The sequence below is a fragment of the Pinus tabuliformis genome, chromosome 4_2, assembly GCF_031772625.1.
Source record: "Pinus tabuliformis cultivar Carrire ecotype Pingquan chromosome 4_2, CPIR1, whole genome shotgun sequence".
NCBI lineage: Eukaryota > Viridiplantae > Streptophyta > Pinopsida > Pinales > Pinaceae > Pinus > Pinus tabuliformis.
In genome coordinates this window covers 842,916,855-842,938,407 of record NC_142304.1, presented here as the reverse complement: position 1 = coordinate 842,938,407, position 21,553 = coordinate 842,916,855, and the positions used below count along the sequence as shown (strand labels likewise).

The following is a 21,553-nucleotide window of genomic DNA, read 5'->3' as shown; positions in this document are numbered from 1 at the left end:
ATCACCAGCTAACATCGAAGTCATAATGTCCAGAGTTGAGGGCTTGCAGTAGCTGAGATTAAATATATGGTGGTTGTCATTTTTAGATCCAAGGACATGTAAATAAGGAACCTGTTCCAGATTTATTCATGCTTAGAATTTCAAGGTATTATGGCCGCATTGATGAGAGAACCATAAAGATTAAGCAGCCAGCACTGCACATACATTATTGTTGATACAGAAGTGCTACAAGAAGAGAGTTTCCAATCTTAGTAGATGCTGAAAGAAAGAGAGAAGATGAACTGCTTACAATGACAGATTATGTTGTGTGCTCAGCAAAGTTTCCTCAGCCAGAGAGGTGAAATACTGCATATTGTTGTCATGCTTCTGCTATATGTTCGGGCAATTGTAGAATAGCCCTGAACGTAGGTGCCATCTATTGCAAGTGCACTTCTTCGTATGGCTCTGAGATTGCCTCGCTTTAAGTTTGTAATTGTGACTTTGGGTGAAGCAGGATGTATAGTGTTTCAGAAACATACACAAGAAACAACTGAAGGTGAAATTTCAGATGTAAATATTGTGTTGGAGTCACTACAGAAGAAAGCCAAAGGACTAAGTAGCAACCTACCTATGTCAGTTTCTTCGGAGGTAGAAAGCCTTGAAAGCAGATGAAGACAGGGAAAATCTATGGGATATTGCTTGTAGGAACTAGTGAAGTTATACCTCCATCAGAAATTGTTGACACTACCGGACCAGGGGATGGATTTATTGGTGCCGTATTATATGCTAGTTGGAGAAATCACCTTTGCGGATATTAATCAGGGAGGTTTTTACGTTGCTCCAAATGGAGTCCCACGAATTTTTGAAGATCATGCGCATTTTGGGACAGTGTCGATGTTAGAAGCGCATGAATGCAGGTTGAAGGATATTGAGAAAATGAAGCAAGATGCAGATGTAGATTTTGATCCTACAGCACCGTACTCTTCTTCAATGGATAATGTGCCATTAAAGCATTCTATTTGGAGTACCTAACGTAAAGATGCATCAATATCCAACGCAGGAGAAGAAGACAGCGCAGATAGATTTATCTTCTCCCAAGGGTCATGTTGATTTATCTGACTCAGTCAGAACCAAATTGAGAGAATCGTTGGCATCTTCTTTGGCCATGGTGTGGGATGAACAATCGAACACGGTGTAAAAATGGAAAATAATTTGTAGATTGAATTAAAAGTCTTGAACGAGGATGGGTCCACATCAGGAACAAAATAAAATTCAGATTAACTCTGAGTTAATGTACCATACAAGGGCGCAGCGCATGGGGAGCACGCGTAGCGCATAGGCCCAGCGCGGCGCACTGGGATTCCTGCCACAGTGTTATCTTTAATGGGCGCGACGCAAATGGCGCGCGCAAATGCGAAGCACATAACCTCCCAAAGCAGAATTGTGTCACAAACATTACAATGAATCCAATTCTCTTGCTGCAGTTCTAGATGGCAAAGCTACTCAGAAAGGAAATAAATTGGCTTCAGTATATGACTGATTTGGTCATGTGGAGTGATCATCCAAAATCTGCTTTTGTATTTGGTAGCGTTATTTTATAAGTCATTTATTTGCAGAGGGGGAATCGACTTGGACGCTATCTCCACAAACTATGAGCTAAGTGAAGCAGACGTCCTTCGTGTCATTCGAGTGATTCTTCCACCAGCCAATGCCTGGAGAGGAGTAGGGAAACACGCTGGTAAACATTTCTTGTTGGAAGAGTGTCGGACTTATAAGTTCATTCTAAACCCAGCCATTCTCCACCAGAAGAAGCTACCTTCATGTCCACAAAAGTTCTGAAACGTCATCCCAAATACCCATTTCTCGACTTTTCTAGTCACAGATTTCGCATTGGAACAATCTATGGCAAAAAGGTGATCTATGTAAGATGCGGTGTAGGAATGTGGAATGCAGGTGTAACGACTCAGATGATGTCTGATCTGTTTAATATAGTTGGAGTTGTGCATTTTGGCATTGCTGGCAATGCAAACAATTCTCTTTCAATAGGGGATGTAAGGGTCCCCAAATATGTTACCCACACTGGAATCTGGGAGTGGCTAAAATTAAACGACACAAGAGGAGGCGACGTGGAATGACACAAGTACAGTAATCAACGCAAGAGACAAATATGAGAATCCTTTAAAGAGGTGCGATGCCAAAAAACTAAGATGAGAGTGGAAACAAAAAATTGGAATCTCAGGCATAGTTCGAATCAAATCGAAGATGTTGAGGGGAATGATCGTTACGACCATCATAAAGGAGGGAGTGGCATTAGCATTCAAATGGGTAATAGTTGTTCGCTGAAGAAATCATTGCAATGGCAATAATGGCGGAAACCCTTCATTCGTTGCTAGTCGGCCTGGTCTGTTTTGCGCTGGGGATGTTACTGCTTCAGCTCTACAAATTAGTGTGGAGGGTGGACAGTCGCGGCTATAAGTTGCCACCCGGTTCTACAGGGTTGCCATTGATTAGAGAAACCATCAGTTTCTTCCGAGGCATTAATTCCACTGATCAACCGTGATGGTACATTCAAGAATGAGAGAAAAGGCATGGGGAAATATTCAGATCAAATTTGTTTGGAAGATCTCGGATTGTTGTGTCCATGGATCCAAAATTCAACAAACATGTCCTGCAGCACGAAGGCAGGCAGTTTCAAGCCAACTATCCCAAACCTCTTCGAAATCTTATCGGCAACTTTGGTTTACTTGCAGTGCATGGAGATCTCCAGAAGAAGCTCCACGGGACGGATGTGAATTTGCTGAGGTTCGAGATGCTGAGTGTGGATTTCATGACAGACATACAGAACCTTCTGCACGCAACCTTGCCCAAATGGAAAGTGAAGAGGGATATCCATCTTCAAGAGGGGTGCCATCAGCTTGTTCTGAATTTGATGGCAAAACAATTAATGGACTTATCGCCTTCCAAGGAGACGAAGGAGATTTGTGAGGCGTTTGGCCATTTCTCTGAAGCTCTCCTCGCCATTCCCCTCAGAATCCCGGGAACCGCGTATGCCAGAGGATTTAAGGCCAGGGAATTTCTAATAAAAAGGATTTATGAGGGTATAAAAGACAGAAGGAAGCATCCACAAGTTGTCCGTAATGACTTGTTAACAATTTTTTTTGAAAGAAGACTCATTTTCATAAGAATTTATAGCAGATTTTATATTATTCCTACTCTTTGCTGGTCACGAGACCTCATCCAGATCCATGCCATTCGCTATCAAATTTCTCATAGATTGTCCCAAAGCATATCAGGAATTGAAGGTTGAGCACGACGCTCTGTTACAGAGAAAAGGGAATCGAAAAAACGAAAAGCTCACTTGGGATGACTACCAGTCAATGAAATTCACCCAATCTATCATAAATGAAACACTTCGTCCTGGCGACTTTGCTTCAGGGAGTCTATCTTCTCATGATGTGCTTGAGTATCTGGTAGAAGGCTATGAGACCAACGCTGCGCCTATAGAAAGGGAAAAACTAATGGCACTGAATGAAGTAACTGAGGATTTGAAATCATTTGTATCTGCAAAACATGAATGGGGTGCAACATGGTGGGATCAGTTCTTGATATTGTTTGTCCGTGGTCTGAAAGAAAGGCGCCACGAATACTTGAGTTTTTTGAGAATTGCACAGGTCATCTTAACAGCTCTTATTCTCGGTTTGCTCCGGCGGCAATCAAAGATAGATACTGCCAAAGGACTTCAAGATCAGATGGGGTTGGTATTTTTTATTGCCGGTTTTTGGGGATTCTTCTCGGTCTTTACAACAATTTTTACTTTCCCTAAAGAACGAACAATGTTGGCTAAGGAGAAAGCTGTTGATATGTACAGATTGAGTGTTTATTTCATGGCTCGCATCTTAAGTGATCTGTCCCTAGATCTCTTCCTCCCCATTGGATTTATGATTATTGTTTACTTCATGGTGCACCTTCGCATGACCATTGCAGCCTTTTTTCTCACCATGCCTACGACATTCCTCAGCATCGTTGCTTCTCAGGGTCTTGAACTGGTCATTGGTTCTGCCTTTATGGATCTCAAGAAGGCAACAATTCTGGCTTCTATTACCATGATGGCATTTATGCTTTCTGGTGGTTTCTTTGTGCAGAGAGTTCATCCATTCATCAAATGGATCAGGGCTTCAAAAATAAATAAAACAAAGACACCTGTCAGAGGAATAGAAACAGATGGTCTAGTCTGTCTCCAGTCATGATTTCATGGAACCTACGCTGCAGTTTTTTCATTTTTATTGGTCATCAGAGAAATCAAAATGCAACGCTGCTTCAGTTACTAATTGTTGGCTTTCATTTCTGTTAGCAATGATTAAATAACCCCCCACTTTGGGTCGATCCATTCCCACAGTAAAGTTTATTTATTGTATGAAAAAATCATTTGTAAAGGGGGGCTGGTATTTTTCTGAGGAAAGTGTGGGAGGAAAAAACCCAGGACTTCATTGTACAGATTTGACAGAGAAATAATTGAATGGTACAACTCTGTTTCATGAGATTTCTTGCGGTATGAATTTAGCATGTGTTTCTTCTCTTGTTCCATATGTCTCTTGTTTCTGTTTCATAGTTCATTCATAATCATTTTCAGCTGAATGCTTTTAAACTGATAAAGGCAGAATCCAATTTTATTGCTCTGTCTTTGGAAAGTGTTCATATTTAATGTTTTCTTCTGTTTGACAAGGATTCATCTTTTATGCCCTTTTCAACCTCTCAATAGTTCACCCACTCCACAGTGTTTCAAATTTGATGTTAAATCTCTTGCCTATCTTTCCTCAGGAGATAATCTGTGTCTTTGATTTAACTTCTCTGTTCATGCTTTTCCTTGGTCCCATGCAGCTCAGAAAACCCAGTCATTTATCCAAATACCCGTTCTTATCTATTTACTAGCCTAAAATCAGTTCCCATTTTAAGTCATCTCACACCCTATTGCTCATTTTTTCAAGATTGACTGGAGAGAGCCCTCTCCTGTCCTCGTAGGGCTAGCTACGAGGCTGAGCTTGGTTTGATGTTGCCTCGAGTGCTACATTCTTCAGCTTAAGGTAGATTCGAGCGCTAACACAGTGGCAACTCCACTGGGGAATGAAATGGTTTACTTGTAGATTATTTTGCCCCAGTACACATCTCAAGTGCAGAGCTGATTGTTGATGGTGAACAACGATCAGACATAAGAAGATGGCTGAAATCATTCACCTGGTGACTCCATTCACTAAACAATCCATGCAATCATTCCTTGATGGTGATTCCACTGCAGAGGGATCAGTAGCTTTAAGATTTCTTAAGATGGATCGGATTGCAAGAAGATACGCTCCCATGAGCCGAGATCACATCCCGAGTTTTCCAAATAAAATGCCCAAGGTAGATTGGTCAAAGAATTTTTCTGTGTTCAGAAATGTGGAAGGTAATGGCGTTTCCCTTCATCTGGTGAAATTTCACATTCACGTGCATAAATTAAAGATCAATTTTCCTGAAGTTTGTTTGATGAAAATGTTTATGGCTACTCTGGAAGATGAATCCCGATCTTGGTATGAAAGTTTGCCACCTGCTTCTATTTATTGCTTAAAGGATTTTCATGCAATATTCTTTGAAAGGTACAAAGAATCATATCCATCCTTGATCTTAGTTCAGAACTGTTGTAGCCATGTTCATAGTTTTATTGAAAGCCTTGAGAAATATTATGAAGATGATAATTTCATGGATGAAGAGATCATGGAAGCCCTGTATGAAAATCCGTTTCAGCAGCACACAGAAATCTTAGAGGATACTTATCAGCAGGTTGAAGATTTCCATATGGCTGAAAATGATGAAAGAGAAAGTTTCGTTTCAGATCTGTCCATAGAAGAAGGCAGCATGCAAGGAAGTCCAGTTCTAATTTCAGAATGTGATAATGTCAAGACAGCTATTTCAGATCCAGATTCATATCATGATGACCAAGAATACCTTGTTCTGAATCCCAAAAAGAAGAACTCTGCTGTTGAGATCATCTGGCATGAAGAAAACAGAGTTACAGATCTAAATGCTCTCATCTCACCGGAACTAGATCTTCATGAGGAGGTCATCCAGTCAGCTCATGAACAGAAAAATGACCTACAATACATTCACACCACAGAAGATCAAAACATTCAGGATTTCCATTCAGATTCCTCTTCATATGTTTCATGTGTTGAAATGTTTTTCCAAGAAGATATCTGCTCATCTACCTATTCAGAGTTTTTTGAAGCCCAGGAGCATACTTTTACTGAAGTACATGATGAAGGAAGACCAGAATTTGAAGCAAAGGACACCTTGTTTCTTCAACAGGAGGAAAGACTTCATGTTTTTCAGGATCCAATGGCAGACTTGTTGCAATCAGCTGTGAAAGTGTTTATTGCAGTGTTCAGTGATGAAGGAGATCAGGGTCAACTATGTTTTTGGATGCCCGGTGATCAGTTTGTATTGTTGACCAGCAGATCTGATCAGGAGAATCAAGAAAGAAGGCATCTGTTTGATTGGTTACATTGGCATTTTGATATAGATTGATCGCATATTGCCTTATAAGTAACACAGGTGGCCAGGTACTGCCACCAAGCCTTAAGTTTTAAGTTCAGGTCTTAGTAATTTTTAGTACAGTTTGTCGAGTCAGCTTTTCAGTCATTTCAGTTTCACAATTGAGTCAGTTTGAGTCCATTTTCAGTCAATAAATGCATCAAAGTCTGTGTTGGTTGTCGCAATAATGACTCCATAGCCCAATGGACGAAGGCACTGTCTAGCTCTCCCAGGGATCTGCAGTTCTTGGCACCTCCACGGAGCGGCAGCCGCCATCCCAATTGGAGCTAATGTTAGACTCAGTCTTTTCAGTCCTTTGTCAGAGCCAAATTCACCAACGTTCATTTCTTGTCATTTGCCGTCATCAAATGTAATTTTGGTCAAAAAGAATTATTTTAATTCTTGAGTCCAGGGTTTTGTCTCCAGAAGTGTGAAATAACGCTTGCAAGCCAAAGAGAGTTTCAATAAGGTTTCACTTCAAGATTCTCATTATAAATAATGCTGAAGGACATTTCTTCTTCAAAGCAGAGTTTTGAAGAAGAAATCATCAAAGTTTGTTTAATACATGATTGTTAAGGTTTTTCAAGCTCTACATTTCTTCAGGTAGCACTGGTCATCTTGCCCGGTTTTAGCAACCCCTATCCCTACAGAAAATCAGCCAAGAAGGGTCATCATTTCAAGCCAAAATCCGAATGGGAATTAAAACACTTTTGTAGTATAATCTGTTGTATTTGCATAAGAATCTTGCACTGTAGTTCCTAGATCCAATTTAGTCGTGACGTAGCCAACGGAAGGAGTCTAATTAGCTTATAGGAGGGCTGAATATATTGTTTTCCACCAACACTAGGAGAGTCGAGTTATTTATCATTCAGGGGACCAGTTCCAAGAAGGTTTGCTACCATCACCAGCTAACATCGAAGTCATAATGTCCAGAGTTGAGGGCTTGCAGTAGCTGTGATTAAATATATGGTGGTTGTCATTTTCAGATCCAAGGACATGTAAGTAAGGAACCTGTTCCAGATTTATTTATGCTCAGAATTTCAAGGTATTATGGCTGCATTGATGAGAGAACCATAAAGATTAAGTAGCCAACACTGCACATACATCATTGTTGATATAGAAGTGCTACAGGAAGAGAGTTTCCAATCTTAGTAGATGCTTAAATAAAGAGAGAAGATGAACTGCTTACAATGACAGATTATGTTGTGTGCTTAGCAAAGTTTCCTCAGCCAGAGAGGTGAAATACTGCATATTGTTGTCATGCTTCTGCTATATGTTCGGGCAATTGTAAAATAGCCCTGAACGGAGGCGCCATCTATTGCAAGTGCACTTCTTGGTATGGCTCTGAGATTGCCTCGCTTTAAGTTTGTAATTGTGACTTTGGGTGAAGCAGGATGTATAGTGTTTGAGAAACATACGCAAGAAACCACCGAAGGTGAAATTTCAGATGCAAATATTGTGTTGGAGTCACTACAGAAGAAAGCCAAAGGACTAAGTAGCAACCTACCTATGTCAGTTTCTTCGGAGGTAGAAAGCCTTGAAAGCAGATGAAGACAGGGAAAATCTATGGGATATTGCTTGTAGGAACCAATGAAGTTATACCTCCATCAGAAATTGTTGACACTACCGAACTAGGGGATGGATTTATTGGTGCCGTATTATATGCTAGTTCGAGAAATCACCATTGTGGATATTAATCAGGGAGGTTTTTACATTGCTCCAAACGGAGTCCCACGAATTTTTGAAGATCATGGGCATTTTGGGACAGTGTCGATGTTAGAAGTGCATGAATGCAGGTTGAAGGATATTGAGAAAATGAAGCAAGATGCAGATGTAGATTTTGATCCTACAGCACCGTACTCTTCTTCAATGGATAATGTGCCATTAAAGCGTTCTATTTGGAGTACCTAATGTAAAGATGCATCAATCTCCAACGCAGGAGAAGAAGATAGCGCAGACATATTTATCTTCTCCCAAGGGTCATGTTGATTTATCTGACTCAGTCGGAACCAAATTGAGAGAATCGTTGGCATCTGCTTTGGCCATGGTGTGGGATGAACAATCGAACGTGGTGTAAAAATGGAAAATAATTTGCAAATTGAATGAAAAGTCTTGAACGAGGATGGGTTCACATCAGGAACAAAATAAAATTCAAATTAACTCTGAGTTAATGTACCATACAATGGCACGGCGCATGGGGAGCATGCGCAGCGCATAGGCCCAGCGCGGCGCATTGGGCTTCCTGCCACAGTGTTATCTTTAATGGGCATGGCGCACATGGCGTGCGCGGTGCACTGGGCGCATGTGCGATGCACATAACCTCCCAAAGAAGAATTGTGCCACAAACATTACAATGAATCCAATTCTCTTGCTGCAGTTCCAGATGGCAAAGCTACTCAGAAAGGAAATAAATTGGCTTCAGTATATGACTGATTTGGTCATGTGGAGTGATCATCCAATATCTGCTTTTGTATTTGGTTGCATTCTTTTATAAGTCATTTATTCGTAGAGGGGGAATCGACTTGGACGCTATCTCCACAAAATATGAGCTAAGTGAAGCAGACGTCCTTCGTGTCATTCGAGTGATTCTTCCGCTAGCCAATGCCTGGAGAGGAGCAGGGAAACACACTGGTAAACATTTCTTGTTGGAAGAGTGTCGGACTTATAAGTTCATTCTAAACCCAGCCATTCTCCACCAGAAGAAGTTGCCTTCATGTCCACAAAATTTCTGAAACGTCATCCCAAATACCCATTGCTCGACTTTTCTGGTCGTAGATTTCGCATTGGAACAATCTATGACAAAAAGGGGATATATGTAAGATGTGGTGTAGGAATGTGGAATGCAGGTGTAACGACTCAGATGATGTCTGATCTGTTTAATATAGTTGGAGTTGTGCATTTTGGCATTGCTGGCAATGCAAACAATTCTTTTTCAATAGGGGATGTAACGGTCCCCAAATATGTTACCCAGATTGGAATCTGGGAGTGGCTGAAATCAAACGACACAGAGGTGGCAGCCTGGAATGACAAAAGTACAGTAATCAACGCAAGAGACAAATATGAGAATCCTTTAAAGAGGTGCGATGCCAAAAAACTAAGATGAGAGTGGAAACAAAAAATTGGAATCTCAGGCACAGTTCGAATCAAATCAAAGATGTTGAGGGGAATGATCGTTACAGCCATCATAAAGGAGGGAGTGGCATTAGCATTCAAACGAGCAACAGTTGTTCTGTGAAGAAATCATTGCAATCAAAATAATGGCAGAAACCCTTCATTCATTGCTAGTCGGCCTGGTCTGTTTTGCGCTGGGGATGTTACTGCTTCAGCTCTACAAATTAATGTGGAGGGTGGACAGTCGCTGCTATAAGTTTCCACATAGTTCTACAGGGTTGCCATTGATTGGAGAAACCATCATTTTCTTCCAAGGCATTAATTCCACTGATCAACCACGACAGTACATTCAAGAACGAGAGAAAAGGTATGGGGAAATATTCAGATCAAATTTGTTTGGAAGATCTCAGATTGTTGTGTCCGTGGATCCAGAATTCAGCAAACATGTCCTGCAGCACGAAGGCATGCAGTTTCAAGCCAACTATCCCAAACCTCTTCGAAATCTTATCGGCAAATTTGGTTTACTTGCAGTGCACGGAGATCTCCAGAAGAAGCTTCACGAGATGGATGTGAATTTTCTGAGGTTCGAGAGGCTGAGTGTGGATTTCATGACGGACATACAGAACCTTCTACACACAACCTTGCCCAAATGGCAAGCGAAGAGGGATATCCATCTTCAGGAGGAGTGCCATTAGCTTGTTCTGAATTTGATGGAAAAACAATTAATGGACTTATCGCCTTCCAAGGCGACAGAGGAGATTTGTGAGGCGTTTGGCCATTTCTCCGAATCTCTCCTTACCATTCCCCTCAGAATCTCAGGAACCGCGTATGCCAGAGGATTTAAGGCCAGGGAATTTCTGATAAAAAGGATTTATGAGGGTATAGAAGATAGAAGGAAGCATCCACAAGTTGTTCGTAATGACTTGTTAACAAAATTTTTAAAAGAAGACTCATTTTCAGAAGAATTTATAGCAGATTTTATACTATTTCTGCTCTTTGCTAGTCACGAGACCTCGTCCAGATCCATGCCATTCACTATCAAATTTCTCACATATTGTCCCAAAGCATATCAAGAATTGAAGGCTGAGCACGACGCTCTGTTACAGAGAAATGGGAATCGAAAAAAAGAAAAGCTCACTTGGGATGACTACCAATCGATGAAATTCACCCAATCTATCATAAATGAAACACTTTGTCCTGGCGACTTTGCTCCAGGGAGTCTATCTTCTCATGATGTGCTTGAGTATCTGGTAGAAGCCTATGAGACCAACGTTGCGCCTATAGAAAGGGCAAAACTGATGGCACTGAATGAAGTAACCGAGGATTTGAAATCATCTGTATCTGCAAAACATGAATGGGGTGCAACATGGTGGGATCAGTTCTCGATTTTGTTTGTCCGTGGTCTGAAAGAAAGGCGCCACGAATACTTGAGTTTTTTTAGAATTGCACAGGTCATCTTAACAGCTCTTATTCTTGGTTTGCTCCGGCGGCAGTCAAAGATAGATACTGCCAAAGGACTTCAAGATCAGATGGGGTTGGTATTTTTTATTGCTGGTTTTTGGGGATTCTTCCCGGTCTTTACAGCAATTTTTACTTTCCCTCAAGAACGAGCAATGCTGGCTAAGGAGCGAGCTGTTGATATGTACAGATTGAGTGCTTATTTCATGGCTCGCATCTTAAGTGATCTGTCCCTAGATCTCTTCCTCCCCATTGGATTTTTGATTATTGTTTACTTCATGGCACACCTTCGCATGACCATTGCAGCCTTTTTTCTCACCATGCCTACGACATTCCTCAGCATCGTTGCTTCTCAAGGTCTTGAACTGGTGATCGGTGCTGCCCTTATGGATCTCAAGAAGGCAACAATTCTGGCTTCTATTACCATGATGGCATTTATGCTTGCTGGTGGTTTCTTTGTGCAGAGAGTTCATCCATTCATCAAATGGATTAGGGCTTCAAAAATAAATAAAACAAAGACACCTGTCAGAGGTATAGAAACAGATGGTCTAGTCTGTCTCTAGCCACGATTTCATGGAACCTACGCTGCAGTTTTTTCATTTTTATTGGTCATCGGAGAAATCAAAATGTAATGCTGCTTCAGTTACTGATTGTTGGCTTTTCATTTCTGTTAGCAATGATTAAATAACTCCCCACTTTGGGTCGATCCATTCCCACGATAAATTTTATTTATTGTATGAAAAAATCATTTGTAAAGGGGGGCTGGTATTTTTCTGAGGAAAGTGTGGGAGGAAAAAACACAGCGCTTCATTGTACAGATTTGAAAGAGAAATAATTGAATGGTACAACTCTGTTTCATGAGATTTCTTGTGGTATGAATTTAGCATGTGTTTCTTCTCCTGTTCCATATGTCTCTTGTTTCTGTTTCATAGTTCATTCATAATCGTTTTCAGCTGAATGCTTTTAAACTGATAAAGGTAGAATCCAATTGTATTGCTCTGTCTTGGGAAAGTGTTCATATTTAATGTTTTCTTCTGTTTGACAAGGATTCATCTTCTATGCCCTTGTCAACCTCTCAACAGTTAACCCACTCCATAGTGTTTCAAATTTGATGTTAAATCTCTTGCCTATCTTGCCTCAGGAGATAATCTGTGTCTTTGATTTAACTTCTCTATTCATGCTTTTCCTTGGTCCCATGCAGCTCAGAAAACCCAGTCATTTATCAAAATACCCTTTCTTATCTATTTACTAGCCTAAAATCAGTTCCCATTTTAAGTCATCTCACACCCTATTGCTCATTTTATCGAGATTGACTGGAGAGAGCCATCTCCTGTCCTCGTAGTGCTAGCTACGAGGCGGAGCTTGGTTTGATGTTGCCTCGATTGCTGCCTTCTTCATCCTATGGCAGATTCGAGCGCTAACACGCGCAACACCGACACGATGGTGGGGTATGCATCAAGGAAATTTTTAGGACTGGCACGGATGCAGAAAGATGATGCACCTACATTTTGAAAAACCCCAGCTTCAAATGAAAGTCGGTTAGCAGGGGTGGAACAACTTGCGCACCCACCTTTCTCGATGGGTATAGACATATGTTGTACAACTGGCACAAGCACACCCCAACCCCATAATAGAAAGTCAGAGCAAATCCCAGTAGCAGGAAAGGTGACACGCACCACAAATTTTCCACGTGGAATCATTCAATAGGGTGTGCAGAGTCCTGAACAAGGTTCACCCTGTGAGACGAACTGATTGGGACCTACGTGTGCTAGTGGTTTGATGGGCCTATAGGACCATGTGCAAAAGCATGAGCATGGAGATGATTCAAAAGATGCGGAACAGAGTCAAAACTGTAATTTTAGAAGAAAGGAATCCTCATGTAATAGCTCCCACAGTTGGGATAGTACGCAAAGACTAGGACGAAGGAATCACACAGCTACGTGAGGATGAACATATAAGGATTCAAGAAGACATTCGATGAGGGAAACTTAGAATTTGCAAACTCGAAGAAGATCAGGTACGATTGAGGAAGAAAAGCATTTTGATGGAAACTGAGATCAAAGAGAGCGCGGGACTATAAAAGAGTCTGTGTGGGAGCTGCGCGATAAGGGGGTTGCATGCAGGATTAGCATGTCACAAGGGTCACGCCCATGCATAGGGGGCTATTCTGCCACGTGGGTAGGCTGAGAAGTGACTATTGGTGTCACTGTTAATGACAAGATGTCCAATTTAAGGCAAAAGGGAGTGGGTGGTGGGAAATTAAGACACGAATTAAGAGCTAGATTTGGGATGATCTGCCACCAAGAATGCATTAATGACTTAGAAGTGGGGGGAATGGTTGAATTCAAATTCAAAATATGCTATAAAAATCCAAGGACTAGCCACGAGACAACACTTGTTTGTTTGATATTTGAGCTGTTGTAGAGTATTGAGTGCCAAGCAATCTTACCATATTTGAGTATGCAACATAACATATCCTATGCAAACACGATGACTGTTACCAAGCCAAGTGTGAGATTTTCCAAAGATATTGCTGGCGAGGCTACGCAGCCCCATATGGTCCATGAGGAGCCTGGAGATGCGCCGGATATGCCAGAAGTTCCAAAATCACCACGAAGGTCGCGTCCGAAGAAAGATAAACATACTATGGAACTAGTCTGCGTGTCCCCAAGAAACCTGCGATTCAGCAAGATATCAATGGAAGAAGAAGGCAAGGCCATTACCATTGAATTAGATGAAGAGGAGGAGGACTTAGAGGCTCTAATTGATCAAATAGAGGAGCAAGAAGATGTGGAGGAGGATGTCCCACTAATGCCTTCTGCAATGAAGTTACCCGCAACATCCCTCCGCGGAAAGGGAAAGCTACGGTGCCCAAAGACCTGGAGGTCACAAAGGGTGTGCTCCAGACCCCGTTCCTGCCTGACAAAATTACTTTTGAATGTTCACTCCTAGGTTGGGTGCTTACCCCGAAATTCAAAGATTGGGACCTCGCAGACAGCGAGAAGTTCCCACACCTAGCGATGGAAAGCTTGATGAAGAAAAATTTGGAGGGGCCAGTAATCATGTTGGAGCTATGAAAATGGTTGCGCGGTGTGGAGAAGGCCAAGTTGCTTCATCTACGATGGATACCCCACTTTCACCACGTGCCCATCACCATTTTCGTCATCAAGCAGCTGTTGTGCCTGGTGCATGATGGGTATCTATGGTTGGAGGAGCCTATTCCCATCACGGTCGCTCTTATTCATTGGATTTCTTGACTCCCCTATAAGGGAAAGGACCCCACGATGATGGCAGGAAAAAGCAATGATTTGGCTCTCGCAGAAGCCATGAAAACTAAATACAAGCTGGAAAAGAAGAAGCGAGGCTATGCAATTGCAAGTATCAAAGACAAAGGGGTGCACGTAGCCACCCAGCTCTTGGCCGACAAATTAATGCGGAAGTGCCGCGCCAATGAAGTACCAGCACCTGTGGTTGTGTTGTCCAAACAATGCATGGAGGGGTCCAGTTCAACTGGGTTGAGTTCCTCTATGAGGAATTTTTGACAAACTGCAAGGAGGCCCAAGAGCAGGGTAAGACCTTCCACTACACATGGTTGCTCTTATCCATCTTTTTGGTAGCAGGTGAACTACTAGAAGATAGCCAGTTCCCGAATATCGATCAGGACCTACCTGAGGCCACAAAGTATGCTTCGCTCTAGGCCACTAAGGATGCGAAGCGGATTCGCGAAACCAAGGTTTTTTGGGTGCTGATGGAGGCAAGCATATAGATGTGGATCAATAGAAGACCACGGTTGTCTCCCACAGTGTATGCCACTCTGTAGAGCTTTGTAGAGTTTAAAGCAGACATGCACAACATTTATGTCTGGGCACGGAAAGATCTGGCAAAGGAATGGATGAAGCTCCCATTCATTGCTACTAACGATGCCATCTTCACGGTGTTGGAAACATGGCCTCTGGAGTGGCATGCCTTAGACTTGGCAGGAATGGAAAGGGCTATAGCTCAACAAAGGAAGGAGGATTCCAAGCTGTGCATTATGCAGCTAGCCAAAAATAGGCGCCAGGAAAAAGCAGCAGCAGGGGTAGCCGCACAGCAGAAGATGACCGATGCAACAGTAGCAGCGCAGACTGCAGAAACAACAACAGTTCCAACAGATGAGGCCGACGAGGGCCATGAGATATCCACAGGGTAGGGGGCTAAGGACATAGACCTGGCCAAAGAACACGCAGACCCAAAAACCACCTTGCAATAGTTGAAATGGCCTCGCATCCTTGAGAAACTGGTCCCTAGAAAGAAGATTAAGGCATCAAAGATGTCCATCGACCTGATCACGCTTACAGAAGGTGATCTTTTTTACATCGGTGAAATGGTTCGTGATGTCACTAAGGACGTGCTCCAAGAGGTGATGATGGAGTAGAACACTGTGTTGGGGGCGCTAAGGACGCAGTTACAGGAACTACAGGTGTGAACCCCATAAACAGGAACGATGGCCCCATATGTCGTAGCAGGTACATCAGAGGCGGAACAGATGTGCGTGCCCGAAGGACCAACACTTTAATGCTCCCCAAGGGCGCATTAGTAGCAGCGAATGAATTTGACCAAGCCGCAGTGGGCATGATTAAGGGACTAGTCTTAAACTTGACTGCCCTTCTGCGAGAAACCCTGTACCAGTTAGAGGATGGGATCACATCCGAGCTCCGCGCTAGAGAAGGCCATGCGCTATAGGTATTGAGCAAACAAAACATCAGTATGGAACAACTCAACTTGTAGCATGATGCATTGGTTACGCGGACTAAAGGACTGGAGTAGGTGGTAGACAATGCTTATAGAAACATCTCGAAATTGGCCATTCTAGTAAATCTACTAGTAGCAGAGTGGATCCACCGATTGGCGACCAGAGTCTACGAGGCCAAGGCTGAAATGATGAAGGTTTAGTTGGAGCTAAATCTATAGATCGTCGAGCTGCGGTTGAAGGCACAACCATCCACGCCCCCAGAAGTTAGAGAGCAGTGCACTCGTGCTATCCAAACGGGGCTGGAAGAAATAGGACGGGCGGTACAAGACTGTACCGGTATGTTGGATCAAGCGCTTTCCACTCTTACATCATTGCAGGAGGATCCCAACATATAGCGCCTAGAAACAGAGGCACGTGAGCTGCAGGAGCAGTATGACAGTGTCCGAGGGACTGTGCAGATAGTCATCCTCACTCAACGGTTTGCGAAAATGTAGCAAGCAAGGGCACTAAAGGAGCAGGTGGACACCGCGTGACAAAAGGAAGTAGTACTTAAAGCGCGCATCCAACCATGGATTGATGAAGCTTCCATGTTCATGGTGATTATTGAAGGAAAGCTCACACAGATGCAAGGAATGTTCGTGCTTAGGCAAGTATGTGACCCTGTTAAGGAAGCTTCGTAGAAACGTGTGCAACAGATACAGTAAACAACAGAACAGTGCGTCGCGAACCTCCGAGAAACACAGGACCTGCTAGATGGACTCCATGCCAAGATCACCGCACTGATTGAGTGACTTGAGGACAAGTCACGATGTTTGTGTTGGGGGCCTGTTGCTCATCAGATCCCCTGCAACATGGTTTTGGGGCTCAAAGCGCAAGTTTTGGTCAAGTATATTGTAAAGACTTCGTGAAGTAAGGGCGCAGAGCGTGAACCATATCATTGAGTCATAGGGTAGTTTTCCCTAAGTTATGTAAGGATTGTATAAATAATGTGAGGCTCTAACTTGTAAAAGAGAAAAATGGTGACAAAAAATGGAGAATCAATAGGAGAAGTCTGAGGTGTAAGTCGAAGTCTTGGGTCGTAGAGTAGGAAAAGACTCTGGAGTTGAGTGCACAAAGACCTAGTAGAGTCTGCAGCTAAGTGCACGGACCCCTATAGCTTAGTGCACAGGGCGGAGTTGAGATTGTAATTGAAGGAAGAATTAATAAATATAAGGTTGATTCTAAATACTGTGTGTTAGGCCCCTATACCAATAGGTGTCATATGTCATGATTGACTTGATGTGTTATGTTATCACAAAATCAACCCCTGATAAGCTGTTGATTAGGTAGACCTTGAGTAACTATTTCAAACCTACTTTTGGTTGAGGCTTAGCCTCCCCAACTTGAGAGGGCTCTCTCACAATATTAAAGATTTTGATAATGAATAAGATGGCTAACTCTATGAAACAAATGAAAGAAGTGTAAATGGTGGAAACACAATTAGAAAATATCCATTGGGCTTATGGAGTAAAAATTGTATCAGTATGACAATAATGTTAGCTTTACATGGAAGTCAGGGCATCTAGAATTAAAAGCATTTATAACACATCAGAAACATATAGGACAACACAACTTACAAACATATGAAGGAAATTAGAGCACAATCAGTGATTTCTAAGTAATCACACATTCATACCACTGCAAATACTGAGAAGAGGAAAATACAAGACATTCTGAACATTGAATTCCTTCTGATTCCTGAGAGGCAAAGCCAAATACTGTATTACTAAAACAAAGTTTTACACAAAGCACAATATCCAAGTTTCTCTGAAATTTTCCAACCCTTTGTACATTAGATTTTCTCCTATATATAGAGCTCCTTACATAACTGAGATTCCTCCTCCAGCATGAGGGGAACTCGAATTCTTCCTACTATGACACCTATTGACACTTAAAACTAACTATTAAATGCAACTGACTACTAACTGGCAGTTCTAGAGACCTAGAACAATTAGGAGTATAACTCCTCATCATGTTGGTAGTAGCATTTATTACAATCCAAACTCATTCTCTGACAAATGGCCTTCTTCAGTTTAGCTTTGGTGGAGGTTTGAAACTCCTTGCTGGACCTCGATGCCTCATCCCTTTACTGCTCCTGGAAACTAGGAAACTACTCCTGCTTTTCTGCTTTTGGTCTCCACAAGGATCTTCGAAATTAATTATCCCTGTTGTTCTGCTTAATTACACAAAAATGTATTGGATTATCTTGTTTTTCATGTACTGTAGACCTTGCCCATATACACGTGTGAAGACAAAACCCCTTTAATGCTACCTGAAGCATTATGAACAATACTTAGCTATGAAATAATGATCTTTTTATAACAAATAGTTTAGAGTTCATATATGTCTTTCCTATGCTTGTTTTTCCCTTGCTGTATACTTACACTTAGTAAATGATCCTTTTCATAAACTTTATTTCAAAAATATTTGCCCTTTATCTCTCAAAATTGGTCAATCGAATCATAATATGCAGCAACAACAGTTTCGTAGTGTGCTACGAAACTGCTGTGCATTAGGCATCATCTACAACAGTTTCATAGTGCGCTACAAAACTGCTGTGTAATTACAAAAACACAGTTTAAGGCCAAAACTTGACTTTCTTGAGCTTTCCTTTTCTTGAAATGACTTTTCCAACTGTCATGAAGCTGTTCAAAACTGAATAGATAGGCACCATTCTTCAATGTAAGCTTTGAAACGCAATCTATCGAAATTTAGGACTTAACCTTACTTGCTATGGGATTTCCTTTAGCTAAGGATGTCCTTCACGCTAGCTTAGTTGTATCTTCAGATCTTCAATTTTCCTCTTAATAATTCTGATCCCAGCGCTTAGTTTTGTATTGACTTTCGTGATGTATTTTGCTTCCTTTATTGCAGGGACTGACCAGGTGTAGTATTGAGCATGATAGTTGACCACTTCGGGTATTGAAATAGTATTTTCTTCCCATAGAGCCTCCATTTTATTAAAATAAGCTTCCTTGATTGCATGTTTCCTTGAGGTTTTTCTTAATTTGGCAATTTCAAGATTTGCTAACTTCAATTTCGTTTTCAACTCTTCAACACTACACTCCTCCTGAGAGATAACTGCCTTACCTCTATCGTTTTTATGCAGCTGAGATGATGTTCCTGATGAAGTCACAGGTCCTTCATGAGATTTTTCTACCTCCTTTATTTCACTTGCTTCTGGCAGCGCCTCTTGTACCTCTTTTGAATGCCTCGTCACAGGTCTTCTTGGCTTAAAGACAAATTTAGAAACCTGATCATCAAATTTGAGATTTTTATAGGCTTTGGCCCTTTTGGTTTTGTCTTTACCTGATTCTATCAAGTCTGCTCAGACCAGAGGAGATTCTTCAATATTAATAGCTTGAAGCAAGTCATTCAGACTTCCCTTTGAAACCGGGCTTTCCTCAGTAACCACTGTCTTGCCTTTTTCTTTAGCTAACTGGCTCCTGGTTATTCTTCTCTGGACTGCTTCACCTGTAGATTTCTCATGTACACCCTCTTTGATCTGAGCTTTCTCTTTCTGTGACTGTTGGGGTGTGTCTTGGATTACTAGTGGCTTGGTGGGCTCCTTTACCTGTTTCCTAGCCTTCAATTTCACGAATCTCCTGGATCTTGTTTCTGCACGATGACTAACTGCTGGTGGAGAACTCTTCGTAGCCTGAGGACTGAGACCAGTTTCATTCTTGAAGCCGGACATAAACATGAACATGGACCATTCCCTATCTATTTTCTGGAGCTCATGCAAAATGATCAATTTGACTAAGTCGTGATGAAACAGTGAGGTCTCACAGGCTTCCTTCTTCAACTGAACCTTGTCACACATTTTACCTAGGCTACAAAACAAATAGAAAGGCAAATCAAGAGATATCTTTCCAATGAAATGAAGCAGAAGCTTAAAGTGATAATAATACACCTTATGATACCTCCCTTCGCAGGTGAATTACCTCTGTATGTAGGTAAGTAAATTAACATATGAATCTTTAACAAAACACTTGGGCGCTAACTTGTTTAAGTCTAAATCAATGAACTCCAGTTTCAGAAATTCCTTGCAGGGGGCCATATCAAACTTGAAATTTTTAAACCATCTCTCCTGTCCCCTTGGAATTTCAGTGACTGTAGATATAACCTCTGGAGAGATTTGCAATTCAAGCACCCCAACTTTTGAATTCAATCCTGTGAAATTTAAAGCAAATTCCCTGGTGACTTGCATATGGCCTCCTTGAAGTTTTTCGCAAAATCTCCAACAACCAACCTGTTTGAAGGCTTGTTCAACTTCATTATTCTTTAGGATGATATCTAAACCCTCAGGTTCATTCCTCAGACATCTACCTGACCTATGATCTCTTCTTTCTGCAGACCCCTCCATGAAATTCCAGCAAAATGAAAATTTGAAAAAACTTGCACTGTCTCAATCTCGATCACTGCCTCGCTTGATCTTCAAGGAATTCTAATTGAACGCTTGCCAATTTTCTCCTCATGCATGAACCCAAACATAATTATGACTGTGAATACTTGGCTTCTTTTTGAAACTTGCAACTTGAGCGTACCAAGACACTTAATGACCCTAATGATGAGGATAAGCGGTTGAATGTGATAGGCAAAGTGTATGGACTGACAACTGATGATGTAAAGATAACGGATTTTGATAGATTTGACAGTTGGATGAGATTTGCTACGGATCTACACGAATCCTCGATTTTGTAGCATATCTAGTGCAAATTCTGGGTTTTGCGCTACGAAAACACCTAGACAGGGTTTTGCGCTACGAAAACTCCTAGGCAGTTTCGTAGTGCATAAGAACCTTGAAAAAAGTTTCGACATAAGGAGTTCATGTGTGATATGAGATCAATGATAGACAAGAACAGAGAATTGAGCCTTTTTGACCATACCAACAAGACTCTATTCAAAATCTTAGACTCTAAAACAACATGGAAAAACCAGACCAAGACTGACACCAATCTTTTGAAAAAAATGATGCTCAGAATTTGAAATTTTTCTTAAGTGATAACATGTTATGTAATATGTTCATACCTTTTCCTATTGCAAAGGTTTTCCATATTTTCAAAGAAAATAAAAAAAATTTAAAAATCTAAAGAGGGTATACCCTAAAAGAAAAATCAAAGGGTAAAAAGAATAAAGATGGTCAAAAAAGTGAAAGAAAATGAACCCCAACAAAAGAAAGAACAGGAAAGTGAGCAAGTCTAAATGCCACTACTTTTTCACTTTGTATAATAAAATATTGTGTGCAGCTTGTCACCTATGCCACAATTTATGAATATTCAAACAGCTTAAACTTGGCTAGTTCATATTTCAATATTATGTTGTAGAATTAGAGAATAGATATCTGACCAAACGGTGTAATCTTGGCAGATGAGTAGATAGGTAGAGTGAAAAATGGAGCTCAACAGTTTAATCTGAGCCCTTGGATGTAATACATGTAGACTTAGATAGGCTTTGCCATGTAAAAGAAAAGAAAAGATTTGATAAAGGTTTTCCAGTCTAAGTGCACCCAAATAAAGAAGTGAAAATGCTAGGTTAAAGTAGGTAGGGTAGGTAGATGTTGGTTGCAAAATCATATATGATGAATGATGACTCTAAATTTGTTAATCTCTTCCTTTCATCACAAGGCCAAGGCATACGTTATATTGAAAACATCTCAAGCAAAGGAAA

The 21,553-nt window shown here is 41.3% G+C and overlaps 2 protein-coding genes and 2 pseudogenes across 2 annotated transcripts; all 4 read left to right on the top strand.

Annotated features, from left to right (window-relative positions):
* Positions 1–738: 738 nt before the first annotated feature.
* LOC149172308 (uncharacterized) lies at positions 739–2,114 on the top strand. The gene is made up of 3 exons (XM_089426269.1): positions 739–956; positions 1,596–1,717; positions 1,933–2,114. The coding sequence occupies exons 1-3, from the start codon at positions 739–741 to the stop codon at positions 2,112–2,114; spliced, it is 522 nt and encodes a 173-aa protein (XP_089282395.1).
* A 204-nt stretch (positions 2,115–2,318) lies between these two features.
* On the top strand, positions 2,319–4,226 carry LOC149172307 (cytochrome P450 720B2 pseudogene; annotated as a pseudogene).
* A 5,030-nt stretch (positions 4,227–9,256) lies between these two features.
* Positions 9,257–9,646, top strand: LOC149172306 (bark storage protein A-like). The gene has a single exon (XM_089426268.1). The coding sequence runs from the start codon at positions 9,257–9,259 to the stop codon at positions 9,644–9,646; it is 390 nt and encodes a 129-aa protein (XP_089282394.1).
* A 145-nt stretch (positions 9,647–9,791) lies between these two features.
* LOC149172305 (cytochrome P450 720B2 pseudogene) lies at positions 9,792–11,675 on the top strand (annotated as a pseudogene).
* The last annotated feature ends 9,878 nt before the right edge of the window (positions 11,676–21,553 follow it).